This window comes from Henckelia pumila, chromosome 4 (genome assembly GCF_033568475.1).
Source record: "Henckelia pumila isolate YLH828 chromosome 4, ASM3356847v2, whole genome shotgun sequence".
Classification (NCBI taxonomy): Eukaryota; Viridiplantae; Streptophyta; class Magnoliopsida; order Lamiales; family Gesneriaceae; genus Henckelia; species Henckelia pumila.
In genome coordinates this window covers 124579965-124600267 of record NC_133123.1, presented here as the reverse complement: position 1 = coordinate 124600267, position 20303 = coordinate 124579965, and the positions used below count along the sequence as shown (strand labels likewise).

Genomic DNA, 20303 nt, shown 5'->3' with positions numbered 1-20303 from the left:
TTGATATCATATTAATTCCTGTTTCGATTTACAAATCTGAAAATTATCGGAACTAATTCTAAAAAATCAAACTAACATTTCCTTAACTTCACATCTCATATTAAATCATCCTATCAATGTCCAATTATCAAATAAATAACTAGAAAAGTCGAAATACCCAACACTGCATATCTGAATTTTCCAGAAAAATTGTTCAAAAATCCTTAAATTAATCTATAACAATTCTAACACATCTAAACATCCAAACAATGATTTAAACATCTCTATAATTCGAAAATCCAACATAATATAATATGAAATTTCGAAATAATTCCCAAATCTATTCTGAAAAATAACCATACCTCAATTCAACTGAAATATAACACCTACAATCAAGAATTAAATCAAATATCAATAATTGGAAATCGATTGAATCAAAATTCCCAAAATTCGAAACACTAATCTCGAAATCTACCTCAAATATTCGAATTAGAGGTCTAATCAACCGAAACCACAACCCCTTAAACTCCGGCGACGATCGGACGACGGCTAGGGGCGGCGAAGACGACGGCTGTCGGAATTCGAGCTTCGAGTGACGCGAGAAAACCTTACAATATTGGTACCAAAATAAAGCTCTCGTCGCGAGGATTCTGGAACTATATTTATTTTCAAAAATCGATAACCGACGGAAAAATTACGGCGATTTGAAGCGATAGGAAAATTTTGGAAAAGAAAAGAACAAGGAATCGGGAAAGCTGAGAAGATGACGATGATGAATACCGAGGAGAGAGAAATATAATATATATCCGTATCTAGTAATTAGATATGTATTGGTTTAATGTGTGTCTTATTTTATTCATTCGGGGTTAAAACTTGACCCGGTTTGAGTTATTTCAACTCCTGTGTGATTTATAAATCAAATATGTAATTTAATATCGTCTATAAACCGATATTTATTCATACATATTTTTAACACACAAATTAATTAACATATTAAAATCGGGTCCTTACAATATATCTTAACATATTCGAGATATACACAAGATATTTACCAAATATTTGATTTTGTCTAAAAAGAAAAATATTATAATATTAAATTTATTAAGAGCCGAAATATTTAAGGAATAATATTCCTTTCAACTCATTATCATGTGTACCAAACACAACCATTTATATGACATAATATTGTGGTTATTATTGTTATAGTGTCTTGTTTTGTGTTGGAGTGCAATGATTGTCTATATAGAGCGGTATAAAAATTTGACTTGTATCATTATCATTAGCTATAATTTTTGATAAAGTAGTAAGCTTTTGGTCCTACAATTAGTATTCGAATCAAGCTAATGAGTTCGATTCTCATTAATTTCAACGAGTGCAATTATTGGAGGGGGTGAGGGAAGGGGGGGAGATTGTTGATGAAATAATTGTCTCTGTTGGGTAGATCAATTAAAACGTAACCCTTGAACTGTTGTGCGGTTTAAAATATTTAAGTTGTTTCATTACCACCAACTATAGGTTTTGATAAAATGACAAGAGTCCAGTACTACATTTTCCAACCAAAACAAGATTGCAACATTGCAAGTTGAACCAATTTAACTATATTTGTGTTGAGTTTTGAGCTATTGAAATATGTTACACTGTAAATTTTTAATGATAATTGTAGGACCAAACACTTGTCGCTTTACCAAAAGCTATAGTTGGTGGTAATGATGCAACTCTATCTTTTAAATCGCACATAATTCTAAACGCTATGATTCGATCGCTCTGCTAGCAGGGATAATTATTGCATCCCAACAATCTTCCTTCCAATAATTGCACTCTTTACAATCAATGAAAATCGAACTCATGTCATTGGCTCTGATAACAGTTGTAGGACCAAGCGTTTGTCGTTTTACCAAGAGCTATAGTTTGTGGTAATAGTTCAACTCTAATATTTTAAACTGCACAACAACTCAAACATCATGGTTCGATCGTTCTATCCAGCAGAGAATTATTGCACCCAACATGATTTATTACATCAAATATAAATTAAAATCGTATTCTTATGTTAATGATCTTTTAATTCAAAAGGAATTTGATAGAATGTACATTAATTTATAAAATATTTGCTATAAATGTTTGATTCAGACTCGACTCTCATGTTTTCAAATAAAAAAGTGATACATCTGCTGGCACAAATATTATATTTTCACAAGCTCGTATTAATATTTACTGAACGCATGGTTGCTTTTTGAACAAATAGTAAAACTTTTTTAAATTTATTTCCTATTGCAATCACATCTTGCCAATTTCTAATTTTTTTCTTGTAGAAAGTTTATATCGACAGCTACAACAGTGAATATTTTTTCATTGATGATTCATCGCGTATAGTGTGTTTACACAACAATTCTACAAGACCTTTTTGTTTCGTAATTTATAATATTTTCTTAGTAAAAAAGTATTCTTATGATTATGAATATATGTGATATTTAAAATATTAAACCTTTATTTAAAAATTAAGAAATATTTTTATATGGTTTTAATTGACCATTTTTGGGCAGCCTCTTTGAAATGGACCAAATACATCCATTAACCATTAACAAATAAATTTTCAATTTTGACATAAATTAATAAATACATAAATTTACATTCATATACAAACAAATAAAAACGAAAAAGTTTTGGTATTTCAATTTTTTAAGAAACCGAATATTTATTTAGTATACACATAATTTCTCAGTGGGAAAATAAGTTTTTTGGTCCATTAACTTTTTCCGATATGGGTTTTGATACACTATCTCTGCATTTTCAGTGTTTTTTGGTCCAACTGCATACGTGTCAACTTCTGATTGGTCCAAAATGATGACGTGGACCAATCAGAAGCTGACACATATGCAGTTGGACCAAAAAACATTGAAAATGCAAAATTAGTGTACAAAAACCACATCGAAAAAATTAATGGATCAAAACCCAAAGACGATAAAGTTACTGGACTAAAAAACTTATTTTCCCTTTATCAGTTTTGACATCATAATAATTAATCATCGATATTAGAAAAAAACAATATCTTGGACAAAATTTTCAAGTGTGTATAGACAAATGATAAAGTTGATAATACACAATGTAAAACTTTGATTTTGACTTAAAATTCAGTTAAATAAAAAACTCATAAATAATTTCTGATTCAAGTTTGAACAACTTACAAAGACAAAAAAAATACGATATAATATTAATAGCTAAAAATTTTAAAATCTAAATTGTCTCACTCTCCTCTTTGTATATTACTTTCAACTATCAAATCGAAAAGAATCACATTTTATGTTTTAATAATTAAAATTTTCAAATATTGATAATGATATTTCATATTTCATTTGACTTAATATTAAGAGCCTCCAAAGGATTGGTTGAGTGTAAAAGGGGTGAATATACCTAAAAAATTTCTCTACTCTAAAAGATTAGAACTCAATGGGGTTAGCGACTAACTTCTTACTTTCTTGGCGTCAATGTAAGTTGACAAACAGATACAGTGTGCGAAAAATGCCAACAAACAGATTCTAAACACTGGGTATTAAGAATGAATGCGAAATTGAATGAATGTAGTAAACTGAAATGAAAGACACAATCAAATGTTTTTGGATGTTATTTAAAGATTATTTTTCATATAAATTATTTATTTAATTGAAGAGTCATAGAAATAAATAATTGAAAAAGAAAAGCACACTACTAAAGTACTTATGTAATATTAACGGAAAAGGGTAGTTGTAAATTCACATATTCAATGATTTAATAGATTTTCAATTGATGAAACATAATCATGCATTGAAAAGGAGAACAATGAAACTAATCATTCTTAGTGATGAATTGAGTCACGTACACTGATGTTAATTTTTCTCCCTCGGTTATTGGTTATTGGTTCTGCAGTTGATTAGTTTTATATATTATCAAGATTTTACTTGAGAAAAAAAGTGAAAATTATGCTTTTTCTTGAGTGCATATTCCTTTCACCTGTGTACATTTGTTGCTACAAACAGATGAAAATAATAATCTGATGAGCTCTTGCTCGATCCACTCTCAAATATGGAGCCGAAAAGATTCGTCTCTTCCTCAGAACATGCATGATCCCAACTTTCATAAAATCTTATAAGACATTCATAGTTACAGTTATCAACCTCAGCTAGCAGTGCCATCTCTCTTGGTTTGAACTTTGAAGGCAGAATAATTTGATGGATCGCTAACGGAGCACTAGCAATGGACGAATTTAAGCTGGATGCATGCTTGTGGCGCGACTAAAGAAATGGAGCTGCTGGTGAATGAGAATTTTCAGTTAATTAACTTTGAACAATCTTTCCATGGAATTAACAGAGGATGGAAAAGTGAATATCCTGCTTGGGAATGAATTTCAAAGATTTTCTTCACAAATTAAGGTAACTTGTCTGTTGAATTTATGCTACTTACTCAAGATCTTGATGTTATTTTTGCAACAATTAGTAGCCTCCAAGGGGATTACAGGAATGGTAAAACAATTAACATCACTCTTCAGTGTAATAAATCAAAGATATCAACTTGTCCAAATATTTAGTTAAGACTCATGCAACGTTGTTCTGTACAACGTAACATAAATTTTGAGGCCAGTTTGTTTTCTAATATTGTAGTCTAGACTGATCAAAATACTTGTTAAGTGGCTCCATGAAGTGGTTTGAGCTTATGTGAATGTAATTCAGAAATTTTTGTCTATATTTCACACCACACAGATAATGATAAGGATGACTTTCGAATCCAACCAGCTTAGTTAAGCTACTAATCTGCAGATGCTTTCAAAACACAAAACACATCTTAAAACATTCTACATATACGCGAAAAAGGCGAAACCAGCTGCTGTTTAATCAACAACCAAATTATTCAGTCATATCTATAGATGGACTCGAAGGACATGGGGCCTGCTCTCATGTTCTGCCATTGGAATGCTACTGAACTTACAATCCACCATCAAAGCCGATTGAACCGCGCTTTCTTGAATCCTGACTTTTTCTATAAGTTGTAGTAGAATGCTTTCTAGCTCTGCTCCATCCATCCATTCATGGATTTCTGCTCTGATGCGTCCCAGATTTTGGCATATCAAATTCCACGCTGGGAAGTTCTTTCTTGGCATCATGAAGTCTCCTTCCTCCAGCTGCAAACTCGGGCAGAAATCGCCTAAACCGTCACCAAGATATATCATCCTCTTCTTCCCTTCTTTGGCTATACAGCATTTGATCCTTTCCACAATCATACCCTTTCATTAATTAAACAAAATCAAGATCAGATTCAGGACACGTTCAAATAATTAATAATAATAAAAAACCACTCAAGCTAGCTAAGAGACACGCATGCTATATAAATACATATTGTATTATATACATACCTTGCACATGTTTGGAGGGCAAGGATTGATGCATCCATGAGGAGACGACTTGAAATCAACGTAAGGAGAGATCCTCAACCTCCCTTCATCGTCCTGGTAGCTCGGGTTCGTGTTGATCTCGGAAAAGCAATCTTTTATTCCGAGGTGATCAAGAATCGTCTCAATGAAGAGGGTGTTGGCATCACTCACTATCCTCAGATCACACCTAAAAATTTATGAAAACATAAATCAAAACTCTAAAATCTTGACGACCCAATTCGATATAAATTATATATGTAGATGCATTATACGTACCCTAAAGCATGGGCCGTTTTGACGGCGGGAACTATCCTAGGATGTATTGGAACCCTCCTCAGCACTCGTTTAATGTCTTCAATGGTTTTTCCTCGTCCATGAAGCTCTATCATCATCCTGCCCTTTATGGTTTAAAAACAAATTAAAGAAACAAATATATTAATATGCATTTACGTACGTACCCAGAAAGTTGTAACTTAAAGATCGATACATACCATTAGTGAGTTCCAAGGCATGGTAGGGAGAAGCTGATCGAACAAATCGGTGGCGCCATGTTCGTCCACCACCCAATTGTCACTGTCGAGCTCGATGATCGTCTTGTCGAAGTCGAAAACCACCACGATTCCGGCCATGAGAAAGAGAAGAGGAAAAGGGTGAAGATTTTATGTTTCGTGAACACGTAGAATTTTTTATGCACAATGGAAACTTGTGAGGGGTGGGGTATATATTTTTGAGGAAATCCAAGTGGGTTGTGTGTCATCCGATCCTACTCAGAGATTTGTCGTTCAAAATTATATTTGTGGTCGAAATCAGCCGCTGGATTGGGTTGATCCAACGGTTAGGTGTAATTTAAGGTTGGTTTTTAAATTTTGTTTTCATGAAATATTATCTGTAAGAGAATATTCCGAGTCATTTCTTGTAAACCAACTATGAATCCCACTTTCCTTTTATATATATAATCATAACAGAGGCTGCTTCAAATATAATCATAACAGAGGCTGCTTCAAATTCAAATTCGAATTCTTTTGAGCCACTACTAAACTAATCAGATAAACAAATCAAAGTTTTTCTATATTTTTTTTATCTATTTGTCGTATGTTGTCGATAGATTTTACGCGTACGTGTATTTAAAGCCACTCGTATGTATTTGAATCTTGGCTATACAATATATGCATATTTAGGGGTGGTTCGGTACACTATACCTCATACCGTACCGAATACCGTATATCTTACCCGAAATTTCCGATATTTTCGATTTTTTTCGATACGATAAAGACGGTATGACGACATTTCGGTATTTTTTGCCAGCCCTATGCATATCTATCTATTTAAATCAAAGCATCATGTAAATGCTAATGCTGGATCAATTTTTTTAGCGAGAATAATAGTAAGAAAGACTTATTTCATTAATTTTTGATCATGATAATATTTCATCTTCAATGTTTAATAATTGATTAATTATTGAATTGGTATATAGGAGGAGGCGATGATTAAGCATACTTTATAAAAAAATATAATATCATGTTGATATTCCCCACTAATATGAGTTCTCTGATTTATTCGAATAAAGTATAATGTTATTCTTTAGGCAACGTTTGGTTCATTGGATTATATACGGATTAGATTATTTGTCAGACGTTTGGTTTGTTTTTTCGCCAAACTCACATTCCCACGGGTCTGTGATAATACCCTGCATGTTCATGCAAGAAAACGCTGGTAAACCGTACCCAAAATTTTCGATCAGAGGGGTGAATTCAATAGATTTAAAAAATTATACGATAAATATCATATACTAACTTTATATGTTTTTTACAATAGAACACTTCTAAATTTCATGCTTTGAAAATAATGAATAATATTTTTCTCATCAACAGTATCAAACACATAAGATACTATACAATTGTTGAGAAAATTGCTTTTTTGGTCCTGTATATTTGACACTTTGCGATTTCAGTCCTTTATATTTTCAGATTTCAGTTTTAGTCTTTTATCTTTATTTTTTTGGCAATTTTAGTTTTTTTTTCCTACGTGGCGCTGACGTGGCACCAATTCAGTGCTGATGTGGAGCTGACTTGTACAGTGCCACGTAAGCCTTTTTGAGTAAAAAGGATCAAAATTGCCAAAAATCGGAACATGCAGGACTAAAATTAAAATATAAAAACATAAAGGACCAAAATCGCAAAGTGACAAACATATAGGACCAAATTTGTAATTTTTCCTACAATTATTTGATAAAGAAAAACAAAGCCGAAGTAGGATCGGTATCCTTCGTCTTCGTAGTTTTCTCTTCCAAATTCTCTTCTTTCACGTGCAACAGCTTTCCTCTCAATTCTCTCTTCTTCACGTTGTGTTTCTGTTGTGCGTGTGTTGTGTTGTGTTGTTGTGCTGGTGTTCCTGGTGTGCGGCTCTGCCCTTTATTGATCCTCTTTTATACGTGCTCAAGAGCCCATGAATCAAAGCCCATCGATCCATATCTTCAGATTTACGAACTTGATTTTTTTTCTAAATTACGCATTAGCGCTATATCGCTTCACTGAATGCGCAGAAGCGCTTCTCTCACGCAAATTCCAGCGCAGAAGCCCTTCCATTAAGCGCTTCTGCTATTCCTCTTCGCGCGCATGTCTATAGCACTGTTGCGCTTGTTCATAGCGCAGAGGCGCAACAAGATCGTCTTTTTTCGCACAGGTTAAGCGTTGGAGCGCCACTTTTGAAGCATTGGGGCGCTGTTGCTTGTGTCGAGCGAGCAGTATTCTTGCAAAAATCATATCCAAGATGCTCGAACTTGTGCAGTGTTTCGACCTAGAGTACTTCGAAATTTCAGCAGCCTAAGGGTCGAATTTTTGGAATTTTTTCTTGAGGTTTTGGTGAGCTTTCTTTGCAGATATTTGAATGTGAATACAAGCTGATGGGGGAGATGAATCTACAGCCTATTTCAGGGCCGAAATCAGCCTTGATTTTGTCCAAAAAGGGGCACAAATGATGTGCATGGATTAGCCTTGATTCTTTCTGATTATATGCGGAATTGGGCCTTTAATTTCGGTCATTACAAGCCTTCAACATGGAAATAAAGGGGAATGGATCCCCTGCTGTGGGGCTGTCCACAGCAGGGGGTGCTGTGGGTGGTAAACGACATCGTTTGCCACCCTCAGCACAACATTCAATTTTTAATTTTTTTTTGCTTTTTTAAATATATATTTAATTATTTATTTTTATGTATGTTTTTGGTTTTTTTTGTTAAAATCTTTTGTGTTTTTTTGTTTTTTTTTTTTTCTCTTCTGGCCTTTTTTTTTAAATTATACATTTTAATTTTTTTAAACACATTATGCTTAGAAAAAATAAGAAAAATTAAGTATAATAGTAAATATATAAGCATTTAAAAATATCATAAACTATATGTAAATTCTAAAAAAAACCAAATTATCCAATTTGTATTTTTAAATAATAAAAAATAAAAATTATAAAATACATAATTTAATATGAGATCTTTATTATAATAAACACATTATACTTGACAAATTAAAAATAAGAAAAATTAAGTAAAATATTAAATGTATAAACATCTAAAAATCAAAATCAAAATCAAAATATAATTAGTTATAATTTTGTTAATTAGGTTAAAACAAATTTTTTTATGGAAACGAAAAATCAAATTAAATTAACTGAAATTTTATAGAACTAAACAAAATTTCTTAAATAATGATCACCCCTAATTTCTTTGAAATCATTAATTTCAATAGAAGTGCACTAGTATTGAAATGTAAATTATAGGTCTCCTAAAATATATATATATATATAAAAATTATAAGACAAAAAAGTGATACAAGAAAATGACAAGATTAAAAAAATGATGTTTTTTTATTAAGAAAATTAAAATGTACTTCATAAAAAGGCCAAAAATAGAGAACAAAGCCCCAAAAATTTTAGGAAAAAAAACCCAAAAATGTTTTAAAAAATAAAGAATTAAATATATTAACAAAAGCAAAACAAAAAGAATATTGAATATTGTGCTGTGGTGGTATAAAAAAAATTGAATTTAAAAATGAAGTTAAAATATATAAAACAAAAAAAAAAAAAAAAATGTGATGTGGCGTGAAACGAAGTCACAGGCCACAGTAGAAGATCCTTTCCCGAAATAAAGTGGCTGATTACTCACTTGATTTTCCTTCCCAAATCTGATTCTTTCTTGGTTGGCAAGTTCCGAGAATTTGGGTTCTCACAATTTATATCTTATATTAATATTAATTGGATATTAAATGATGAAATGCCTACCCTAAATTCCCATTCCCCAAAGGACGGGTGGGTCGATCCTACAGATGTGGTAGTGCCCTGACCCATTCAAAATCTGATATCTGTCCCTTTACTAATTTTCTTTTTTTATTTATTTTTCTGAGCTTTTACTTTACCATGGTTAAAATTTTGTGGGCCTAAAAACTTAACCATAGCTACTATTATAAAAACTTTCCAAAAGTTAAAATAACACATGAATTTCAAACCCCTTTCACCAAATCTGAAGAGCACGACACCTACCACCATTGCGTACGCCGTTGAAGGTCCCTCGCCGGTACACCGTCGAAGGTCTGCCAGCGTCACCGTCACAGTTGGTACACCGTCGATGCTAAGTTCAGTTCCTATTATGTTGATTGTTGTTTTGTGTGATTGTATCCTTTATTTTTTTTTTTCAAAGCAAATTATTTTTCTTTTGAATGTGTAATCTGGTCGAATTGCACATTCTAAAAAATTTGTTGAACATTATCTTTCTTGATTTTGATTTCAAGAATATTATGAGTGTTCTGCTATTTGATTTTTAATTTTGCACCTTTCTAGAAAGGGTTAGGCCTGAGAACTACGGGCTTCTTGTAGAATCCAAAACTAATTCGGAAGGCTTCTTGCTGGTGTTTGTGACTAAATGTTGGTATCTTTCTTTAATTTTTCTTGAATTATTTTACTTGATGGATCAATATTAATTAGAAACATCTTTTGAGTCCGAAAAGATTTTTTGATGTTCTAACATGTAAATTTCAAGAAGGTTCCAAACATAATCATAATTTTAATCTTAATTCAGACTCGGTTAATATTTACGTAAATTAATCTGTTTTATATAGACATGTGGATTTCATCCTTGTAGTGGTTGAGATTAACGTGTTTCCTTTAGTTTTTTTTTCTTCACAATAAGACTTATTATATTTCAATTCTCTTTCGAATTTTCAGTTTTGGGTGTATTTAACTTTCAAATCTCCAAAAAAAGGGTAATATGCATGCTAATAATGTTTATTTATAAATAACAGCAATAACTAGAGAAATCGAGCCAATTAATAATATCTCTCTGGAGTCGTGGCTTGCTCCGTCAGAAAATTAGTATAGATTGGATGTCGATGCCACTTACAAGGAGAGCTCCAATAGTTGCATAATTGGAGGTGTGATTCTTAATCACAAGGGTCAGCCGGTTCTGGCTTCTGGTAAAAAAAATTATATGCTACATTTTGTCACGATGGGTGAGTTCTTCCAATGCAAGATGGAAATAATACCGTTCGATAGCACAACATTCAGATTCAACACATCTCATTGGATTCTCTACTCGTCGTGCAAGTCGTCACAAGGCCAGAAGAAGATATTAGCTATGTGTGATCAAATACATGATTGTAATGGGAATTGTAAAATAAATTCTTATTATCCCCTTACAAAAATGATGTTATTTTAATATAATTTATTGATCTTCTTTAACTTTTTTGATTAACAGTTTTGATTAAGTTTGAGTGAAATTGGTCGGGATCAAGTATGTCAAAATTGGTAGAATTTGAAAGCAAACTTTAAAGTCGCACGACTATGCGAGTAAATGCCAACTAAACATATGCCAACTAAAAATCATGAGAATTCGAATTACATTGATTTAAGGGGAAAAAATATCTCTCGTTTATCATATTATGTTAAAAACTACTTTGAAATGTTAAGTATCTTGTTTTTAATCTAAAACAAGAGACATGTAGACAAAATGATACATAAGTTTGCTCAATATAGTATGCACTCCCATGAGGATTTTGTATTTGCTGATAATATCCCTATCTTATTGTCTTATGCTGTGCAAAATGACCTTTTAACACAATAATAAAATCGTGTATATTCCTTTAAAAAAACAATAGACACCGACATGAGAAAATAATATCTATTATATGGATTAAATGAAAGAACTTCACCTCATGTCTACAAAAACAACATCATTTCAATCATTCAATACAAAAGAAACAGCGGAAAAATAAACATTTGGATAAATACATTTCATTCACAACCCACATTATCCACCAAAATGAGAAATACACACATGTTCAATTCATAATGTTGATTCTAATAATCTCCAAGAATACAACCAAAACAAATTACATCTAATTATGGCATTTTCTGTCTAAATCAAGATAAATCATTCTTGATGTCATCATTCCACAACTGAGTTTTTACCTTCATTTTCTTCATCAAATCAAAACCTGGAAAAAAAATTACTTGAAACAAGAAGTTTTAAATTTTTTTGTTCTTCTTGCTATCACAACTCCAAATTTAAAAATTTAACAAGTTACCTGTGCTCAGTTGATCATATTGTCCATAGAAGTGTGCTTGAAATATCTTTAACAAAAAATGCACCTTGACTAGGAGAACTTCAGTGGTTATCAAAAGGTCCCTATGTAAACATAAAAAAAAACTTCATGATTACTCACTTAACTTTGAAAATTAATTAAACTAACTCAAATTTATGAATGTTGAAACTTCATTAATAAAATACATTCACCCATTGAGATTGATATTGATGAAATGATTGATTGCTTCCAAATTGAGGCGCAGTGGATGGAAATTGAGAAGATTGAGCATTAGTGTACTGTGATGAAGGTGTCCTTGGATATTGTGGTTGTAGGACATTGTTTGCATCCTGTGAACTTTGTCCTTTTCTTTTGGTGAATTTTTCATCTAAATTGTGTAGAGTAATACATAATCAAGGATTTAGTTAATAAATAAATATAATCGTAAATAAAATAAAAACTTACTTGATTTCGCGGCTTTGACATTTCTTTTTCTCTTTTTGTTTTTTCCATCCCAATGACGTACAATATTAGTGTCAGTGATTCCTCTTGACTTGACACTAATAGGATTACGCACGAACATTTCGTTTAACATGACATTCTCTTTTTCAGCAACATTTTTGGAAGCATTTTGATTATCTAGCCCTAGTTCTTCGAGCAACACATTTATTTGCTTGCATGCACTATCAAGAATTTCAGTCAACTTACTTCTTGCTATTTCATGAGCTTTACATCTCATGCTAAGAGAATATATCGACCTCATACTGTGATTAACAAACACCATCTCAGATTCACGACCACTTTCACTTTCAATTTCTCCAGCATCATCAAGTATTCTATTCCTTGCATTTTTCATCCATCGTTTCTTTATGCATGAATTGGGAATGATATGCACATTCATCACATTAAAGACTTTCAAAGCATGCTTGCACAATATTCCCATCGACTCAAATTTGTGACAACTGCATTTTACTTCGTGAGTCTCCTTATTGAACACCACTTGCTTAGCCCTTGTATTTTCACCATGAGATATTACCTTGAACTCAAGTAAAGAGTCACTAAAGTTCGAAGGTTGTTGAATGAATGTTGTGTTCAATGAATTGATAAATTCTAATTCAAACAGCTTGAATATGGTGAGTGTATAGATATCAGCAGCACAATTCAACAAAGGATTATGTTTCAAAATCATCGAAGCCTTCCCATGACGACAACGAGTATCCTCGACCTTTTCACTTTCTCGCCAATTGCTTTGAATTTTTTCATAACTGAGCACAAAATCATACAATGAAAAGGCTTTGTCAACCACTTTCTTAAAAACAGCATTCGTACTCTCGCTTCTAGAAGTAGCCAAAAGACCCGCACTGAACTTGAGATTGCTGAAAGTAGTAGCCCATTTATGTCTCAATTTATACATGACATTCAACCATTTATGACTACTGAGATTATATTCGTCGATCATATATCTCCATGTTCCCTCAAAGTCTTCTTCAGATTCACATTGACTCATGCACTTATGCCACAATTGTTTAAAATTTGAATCACCGTTCAAGTGACCCAAGTGTGATGGGGAATTTTGATTGATATGCCATTGACACAACCGATGATGTGCACATGGAAATATTGTTTCTATTGCATTCATCATTGCTCGACACTGATCCGTGAATATTGTTTCAGGCTGTTTCCCACTCATAGAAGCAAGAAATGTTCCAAACAACCATTCAAATGTATTCTCAGTCTCATCTGACAAGAACGCCAAACCAAACATGACATTTTGCTTGTGATGATTTATTCCAATAAAAGGGGCACATATCAAGTTGTATCTATTAGTCTGATAAGTAGTATCGACCGATAGAACATCTCCAAAATATTCGTAATCAATCAAGCATCTGTGATCTCTAAAGAAAAAATTCATCACTCGATTGTCATCATCTAATTGAACATTCCAATAAAAATTAGACTCGGTGTTGGACTTGTTTATAAAATAGTGAAGCAATGCAGCAGCATCCCCATCCTCAACTTTCGTATGTTTCTTTATACGATTGAGGTGATCATATGCATCTTTTCGAACAAATCCCAAATTCTGTGATCCTTGTGCTTCGTTTTCCATATATGAAACTGCACTAGCTACAGAAATCCCAGCACTTACCATTGCTTCTAAGGTGGACTTTTGAGCATACGAAATGTTGCGTGATGATCTCAACAAATGTCTTTGATCAGCCATAACCATTTCATGGTTATGTTCTATCACAAACTTAGCTACTTTCCATTCTCCACCATTTTGTCTCGTTATTCTCAGTTTGGCTTTACATCTAGTTCTAGATGTTGGCTTTAAGTAGATAGGAATTCTTTCGCTAGAACATTTTTCATCTTTACCACCTTGACAAGAACATTCGAAATCTTTAGCCTGGAGTTCTTTAGTGCCAGTGAAATAACGTTGATCACCTTTCTTAACGCTAAAACCTTTGGCATGTGCATAATTACAATATAGCAAATAGGCATCTTCAACACTCCTAACAATTTGGCCAACACGCAATCTATTCTCCAATTGATTTTCAAGAGATTCTGTAGATACCTGAATATGTCCAGTGTTTGAAGATTCAAAAACTACACATTGCTCTTCATTTCTATTCTCAACTTCAACTCCAATACTGATTCCTCCCACTAAGTCTGAAACAACAAATTAACTTTCATAATTTGAAACTTAAAAGTTTAAAGATGACAATTTTCCTTACAATGATAAAAGAACTACAAACCTGGTGTATCGCTTATCATATTATCGATTTCGCATAAGAGATTATGAATGAACAATGACCTACATAAAAATCAAACAAAAATTCAATTAAAGATTTTCATTTATTATTTATCACTAAAGAAACTATTTTTTCAACTGCATAAAGAACTTTCAACTTTTACGTGAAAAACAAGTGCCTAAAAGAGCTTATAAAATTCACATTTGCAAGATTAAAAATTCTGATATGATTGGTAATTTTCAAAGTGTTCATTTTTTTATTATTAAAACTTAAATTTATCATAAAAACCTCAAACATAAAATAAAAAGATGTTTTTTTGTTATAAATTATTATGCAACGTATGGATTACTAATTTACTATTGTTTTATCTTATAAAAAAATGATCCTGATTAATTACCACTAATTAAATTAATTAAAAAACTATAAAGCTGATTGTTGGAGTTATCAGTAGATTGGTGTGTGAAACTTTACGAAGGCAGCTCATAAATCACAAAAATATACAAAATGTGTTGTCTATAATTAATAAAACCCTTTTTTTACCACTAAAATAATAATAATAATAATAATAATAATAATAATAAACCCCTTTTTTCAACATTTATCGAAAGTGATAAGGCGCCACTAATTTCATTTCATTCCATTACATAATAATAATGATAATTTATAAACTGTATATAACCATATGTATATATATATAAACCAATAAAGTACAGAATTAAATAGCTAAGGAAAAAAAGTACTTGGCATGAGGAAGATGATAGGCTAAATGCAAAAAAATTTTACAGCAGCACGGCAATGATGGGTGAGTCTCCCGCGGCAAAGGCAATGGAGGAGGAAGAAAGGTTTTTTAAAAGGAATTTGATGGTGGTTGATGAAAATTTTGATGAAGAAAACGTGTGATGTTAGTAAAAAATTCGGCGGATGTGATTGAAAAAATTGACGCGAATTTCCCTCCAATTTGGTAAACAAACCATGGTAAAGTAAAAGCTCAGAAAAATAAATAAAAAAAGAAAATTAGTAAAGAGACAAATGTCAGATTTTGAATGGGTCAGGGCACTACCACATCTGTAGGATCGACCCACCCCCAAAGGACCTCAACCCATACAATGAAGTACATGTTAATCCAAGGGTTGTGCTGCATCTCGAGTAAAGGTTCAACATATAGGATTTACCCTTTATGTTATTGTCGAAAATGCTCTGATAATGTTCGATATTTCTTTCAAGATTTGATTTTTTTTTTTTTTACCTTTTTAGCGGAGTTGAGGATCCAGTCCGATATTTACCCGTCGAATTTTGGAATAGTGGCTCTCAAATTTGGCCAAACGTCACACCCAGACTCACTCTGTAACGAGATGGGGCATAAGATATTGCAACTTTAAAAATAAGGAAATACATAAGGGCGTGTACAATAGATGAGGAAGCCTATGCGAGAAAGTGGGTTTCCTCGCCTATTTAATTTCTTGCCCGTTCAACGGTCTCACATGGTGATTTCCGCCTACAACATTTAATTTTTTTTTAAAAATTTAATTGTTTTTAAAAAAATCAACTCAAATCCAACGGTCAGATTAATTTGTCTTTTTAAATTATTAAAATTAATAATAATAAATTTTAAAAAAATTTAAAAATTAAAATTAATAGTAAAACATTTTTTTAAAAAAATAAAATTAGTAATAAAACATTTTTCAATTATATGCAATTTTATTTTGTGTTTAAAAAATTCATGTATTTAATGAAATAAAAAATTTATATTTCAACATCACCAACATGCAAAGAAGTTGTCAACTTCATTACACTAGCATTCTCACAACACTGAATAGGGGTGCAAATGAACCGAATCGAGCCGAATAATGATAAAATTTTAAGGCTCGAATTCGGCTCGATAAGAGTATATTCGAGTTCGAGCTCGGTTCGAAGTTCGATAATTTTAAATATTTTGGCTCGAGTTCGGCTCGAAATGAAGTTCGATAGTTCGGCTTGAAATATTCGAACTTATTCGTGAACTATTCGGATATTATGGTTCGAAATGTTCGAAAAAGTTTGAAAGATATATATATTTATTATATTTAGGCTCCGTTTGGTTTGAGTGATATATATATTTATTATATTTAGGCTCCGTTGATTTGAGTGATAGGATAAGTAATCCATAGATAAATAATATAATGTAAATTAAAAATAAATAAGAAAAAATAGTTAATACATTATTTGATTTGATGGATAGATTATAATTTATTTGATTTAATTGATGTAAAATTATTAATTAATAAATAGATAAATAATATGACGAAAATAAGGCGAAATTGATTGGAATAAGTTATACATAGATTAATAATACATCAAACCAAACAATGGTTAAGTATATTATATTAATTAAATATTAAAGCTCGCAAACTATTCACGAACTATCGAACATAATAGTTTCGGTTTGGTTCGTTTGCACCCGTACCACTCAACATACTTTAAGAAATAATTTAGTAATATCAACAAAACTAGAGACTCACAGGCCACAACTTTTGTGAAAATAAATTAAACAGACCCCTTTTCTGCAAAATTTTCAGAAGAAAAATAAAGGGAAACTCCCAAAGAACTTAAACAAATCATTGTCAAGATCGTATCTTAGAAATTTTTTGTCTGAGCCGAATTCAAATTTATAATTTCCTTTTTTTTTTCATAATCAATAAATAATTTTTTTTGTCCATATAAAGTCACATGCATGATTAAATTGTGAAGTACACTGACCCATGGGCTAATACCAATGGGTGGTGTGGGGTAGGTTCGAAATTTACGTATGATCCAGTCGTGTTGTGTTTCTTGGTCTTTTTACTAACTATTGCTTGAATTAATTGGTAATTTCTTTTACCTAAATTTATTTAGATAAGTAATTTCATCTCCTTATACGAGATTAATAATTTTATCCAATATATGTGCATTGATAAGTAACGATTACAGGTTCTCAATTATAAAAAATACGCACAGTAGCTAAGTTGTAGGCTATGTAGTTAAAAACCGAAGACAACTGAAAGTTTATTAAATATATTAGCAATCTATGCACATGATAATTCACGTGCAGCGGAGTTAATTATTTTTAAAAATATTCAATATTTTAGAACTGTTTTTTTTAAAAAACAAAAAAAAATTTGTGGTCCCGTATGTTTGTCTTTTGAGATTTTGATATTTTGTATTGTCAATTTTAATTTTAGTCTGTTATTTTTGTTTTTTTTTTTTAAAAATTATCCTTTTTAGACCTAACGCTGATGTAGCAAAAATGTAGCGCTAGCATGGAGGTTACGTGTATAGTGTCACATCAACATTTTCGATGACAAATAACTAAAATTGCCTAAAATCAAAACATACATTACTAAAATTGAAATCTAAAAACATAAAATACCAAAATTTGAAAATGACAAAACTATCGAATCCAAATTGTAATTTTCTCAGTTATTAATTATGATTTGCAACTTTATTAACCGCACTCATAAACTTCTCCAACTCCACCACCGACGATCCGCCATTCTCCGCCGCAGCTTTGCCGGCGTTTTTCATCTCCTCCACACGTCGCCGGACCTCGTTCCCATTCTCGGACTCCATCAACTCCCTAATACGCTTCTCAAGCTCGGCCGCAGTTACAAACCCATCATCCGCCATGTCCAGCCGCAGCGCCACCTTCATTCCCTCCACCATGAATTCCCGTTGCATCTTCTGCTCAGCGTACAGAGGCCAACAGATCATCGGCACGCCGAACGATACCGATTCCAGCGCCGAGCTCCGTCCGCAGTGTGTCACGAATCCCGCGACGGAGTCGTGGCTCAGAACCTCCTTCTGCGGAGCCCATGACTTCAAAACAAATCCTCTGTTTCTTGTTCTCTCCAAGAAACCCTGTGGAAGAACAGCGTCCAAGTCCAGCTCCTCCTGCGACGGTGGTGTAGGCTTTCCCGGCGGACTGCGGACTGCCCAGAGAAACCTATGCCCACTGTTTTCTAAACCAGCCGCCATTTCCTTCAACTGCTCCGCCGAAAACAAACCCCTTCTGCCGAAACAGAGAAATATCACGCTTCTTGGTGGTTGTAAATCCAGCCATTTCAAGCATTCGAGCTCTGTAACACCATTCTTGCTGTTACTTTCAGGAATTAACGGGCCAATAAAGTAAACTGGAGGAGTTTTAGAATTTGGTGTACACAAATCCTTAACCAGTGCTTCTTTGGCTTTAGGCTCGAGCGCATCAAACGAGTTCACGAGGATTCCATCCGATCTTCCGATGTTAATTGCAGTGTCTAGAAAGTGTTTGTAGATGTTACTCACTCGAAAATGCATTCCACTGGGAAAATCTGTTGATTGAATTCGTGGACACCCAGGAATCTCAAGAAAATCGTTGAAGATTCCTATATCTTCACGAATGGTTTGGTGAACGGTGGGAAAGTAAAGAAACACGCAAAGTCCATATCCACCGGAGCTGATGTAGAAGTAAGTGGGAATACTCAAGCTTTTAGAAACTTCAAACGCTGAATTACAAAAGAAATCGATGACAAAAGCTCTGATTCTTGATTTCTTGGATATTTCTTCAAGGGCTTCGCTTACTGCAGGGTTGAGGAGACGTGGGATTTCGAAGAAGAGTTCAACGGGATGGGTGACATGATTTGGAGGGGGAGCAGTGGCGTGGGAGAGGCGGTGGTAGGTTATTGAGGGGATGGCGGCGACTGTGGCGGTGGCGGAGGTGGAAGCAGTGCTGAGGATGGTGACATGGACGACTTCTTGGTGGTGTTTAGTAATGTATATTGCGAGTATTAGCATGGAATTGAGGTGCTCCGGCGCCGCGTAAAGAACAATGGTATCAGCCATTGTTGATTGGACGCCAAATTCAGAATGAACGAATGGGGAAGAGTCAGTTCATGAGTCCATTTATAAGGGGTGCTTCTCTGGGCCATTCATTGGCCCGGGCCCCACGTCCAGCTAGGGGTTCGGGCCAATGAATGATGAATGCTGCATATTTCATTCGGTGCGTTATAGAATGAGCCATTTATAAGGGCATTCACAATGTCAAAATCCATATAACCATTCTTTTGTGGTTCCCGCTCCATCACGTAATTGTCACTTCAAAAACAAAGACCTCATTCAATTTTTCACTATAACAAAACACTCAAACAACTTTTTATGAACCACACACTCAATTCAAATATTTCAACTATCAATTCATTTTATATATTTATATATACATAATTTATATAAATAGTTTAATTTAATTAATAAAAAATAACATATTTTATAGTAATAAATAAAATAAATATAATTTTTATTGATATTTAATAAATGTATTTCATACAAAATAAATATAATTTTTATTAATATAATATACATTTAAAAATAATAATATATATATATAACGGTAATATTATATATATATATATATATATATATAAATTATTAAAATTAATTTTAAAAAAAAGAAAGAAATGGGCAAAGGGCGTTCTGTGCAATCAGAGCGCCCTTTGCTTTGACAATAGAAAGAGCTCCTCCCAATAGGATCACATCACCCTAATGGCTATGCCTTAAGGTTTTTGCTTTTTTTTAAAAAATAAAACAACCAAAAAAAATAAAACGACATACAAGTCATATGATTAAAAA

General features: G+C 32.7%; 3 protein-coding genes across 3 annotated transcripts; all 3 read right to left on the bottom strand.

The window, feature by feature from the left end:
• Positions 1-4707: 4707 nt before the first annotated feature.
• Positions 4708-6041, bottom strand: LOC140866969 (inorganic pyrophosphatase 2-like). The gene is made up of 4 exons (XM_073272037.1): positions 5869-6041; positions 5654-5775; positions 5360-5564; positions 4708-5230 (listed from the first exon to the last, which is right to left on the bottom strand). Exons 1-4 carry the CDS (start codon positions 6004-6006, stop codon positions 4868-4870), a joined length of 828 nt encoding a protein of 275 aa, XP_073128138.1. The 5' UTR covers positions 6007-6041; the 3' UTR covers positions 4708-4867.
• Positions 6042-11561: 5520 nt separating this feature from the next.
• LOC140861684 (protein FAR1-RELATED SEQUENCE 5-like) lies at positions 11562-14709 on the bottom strand. Its single transcript, XM_073264702.1, has 3 exons — positions 14691-14709; positions 12403-14604; positions 11562-11572 (listed from the first exon to the last, which is right to left on the bottom strand). Exons 1-3 carry the CDS (start codon positions 14707-14709, stop codon positions 11562-11564), a joined length of 2232 nt encoding a protein of 743 aa, XP_073120803.1.
• A 3285-nt stretch (positions 14710-17994) lies between these two features.
• Positions 17995-19526, bottom strand: LOC140866265 (chalcone 4'-O-glucosyltransferase-like). Its single transcript, XM_073271217.1, has one exon. The coding sequence runs from the start codon at positions 19518-19520 to the stop codon at positions 18126-18128; it is 1395 nt and encodes a 464-aa protein (XP_073127318.1). The 5' UTR covers positions 19521-19526; the 3' UTR covers positions 17995-18125.
• Positions 19527-20303: the final 777 nt, after the last annotated feature.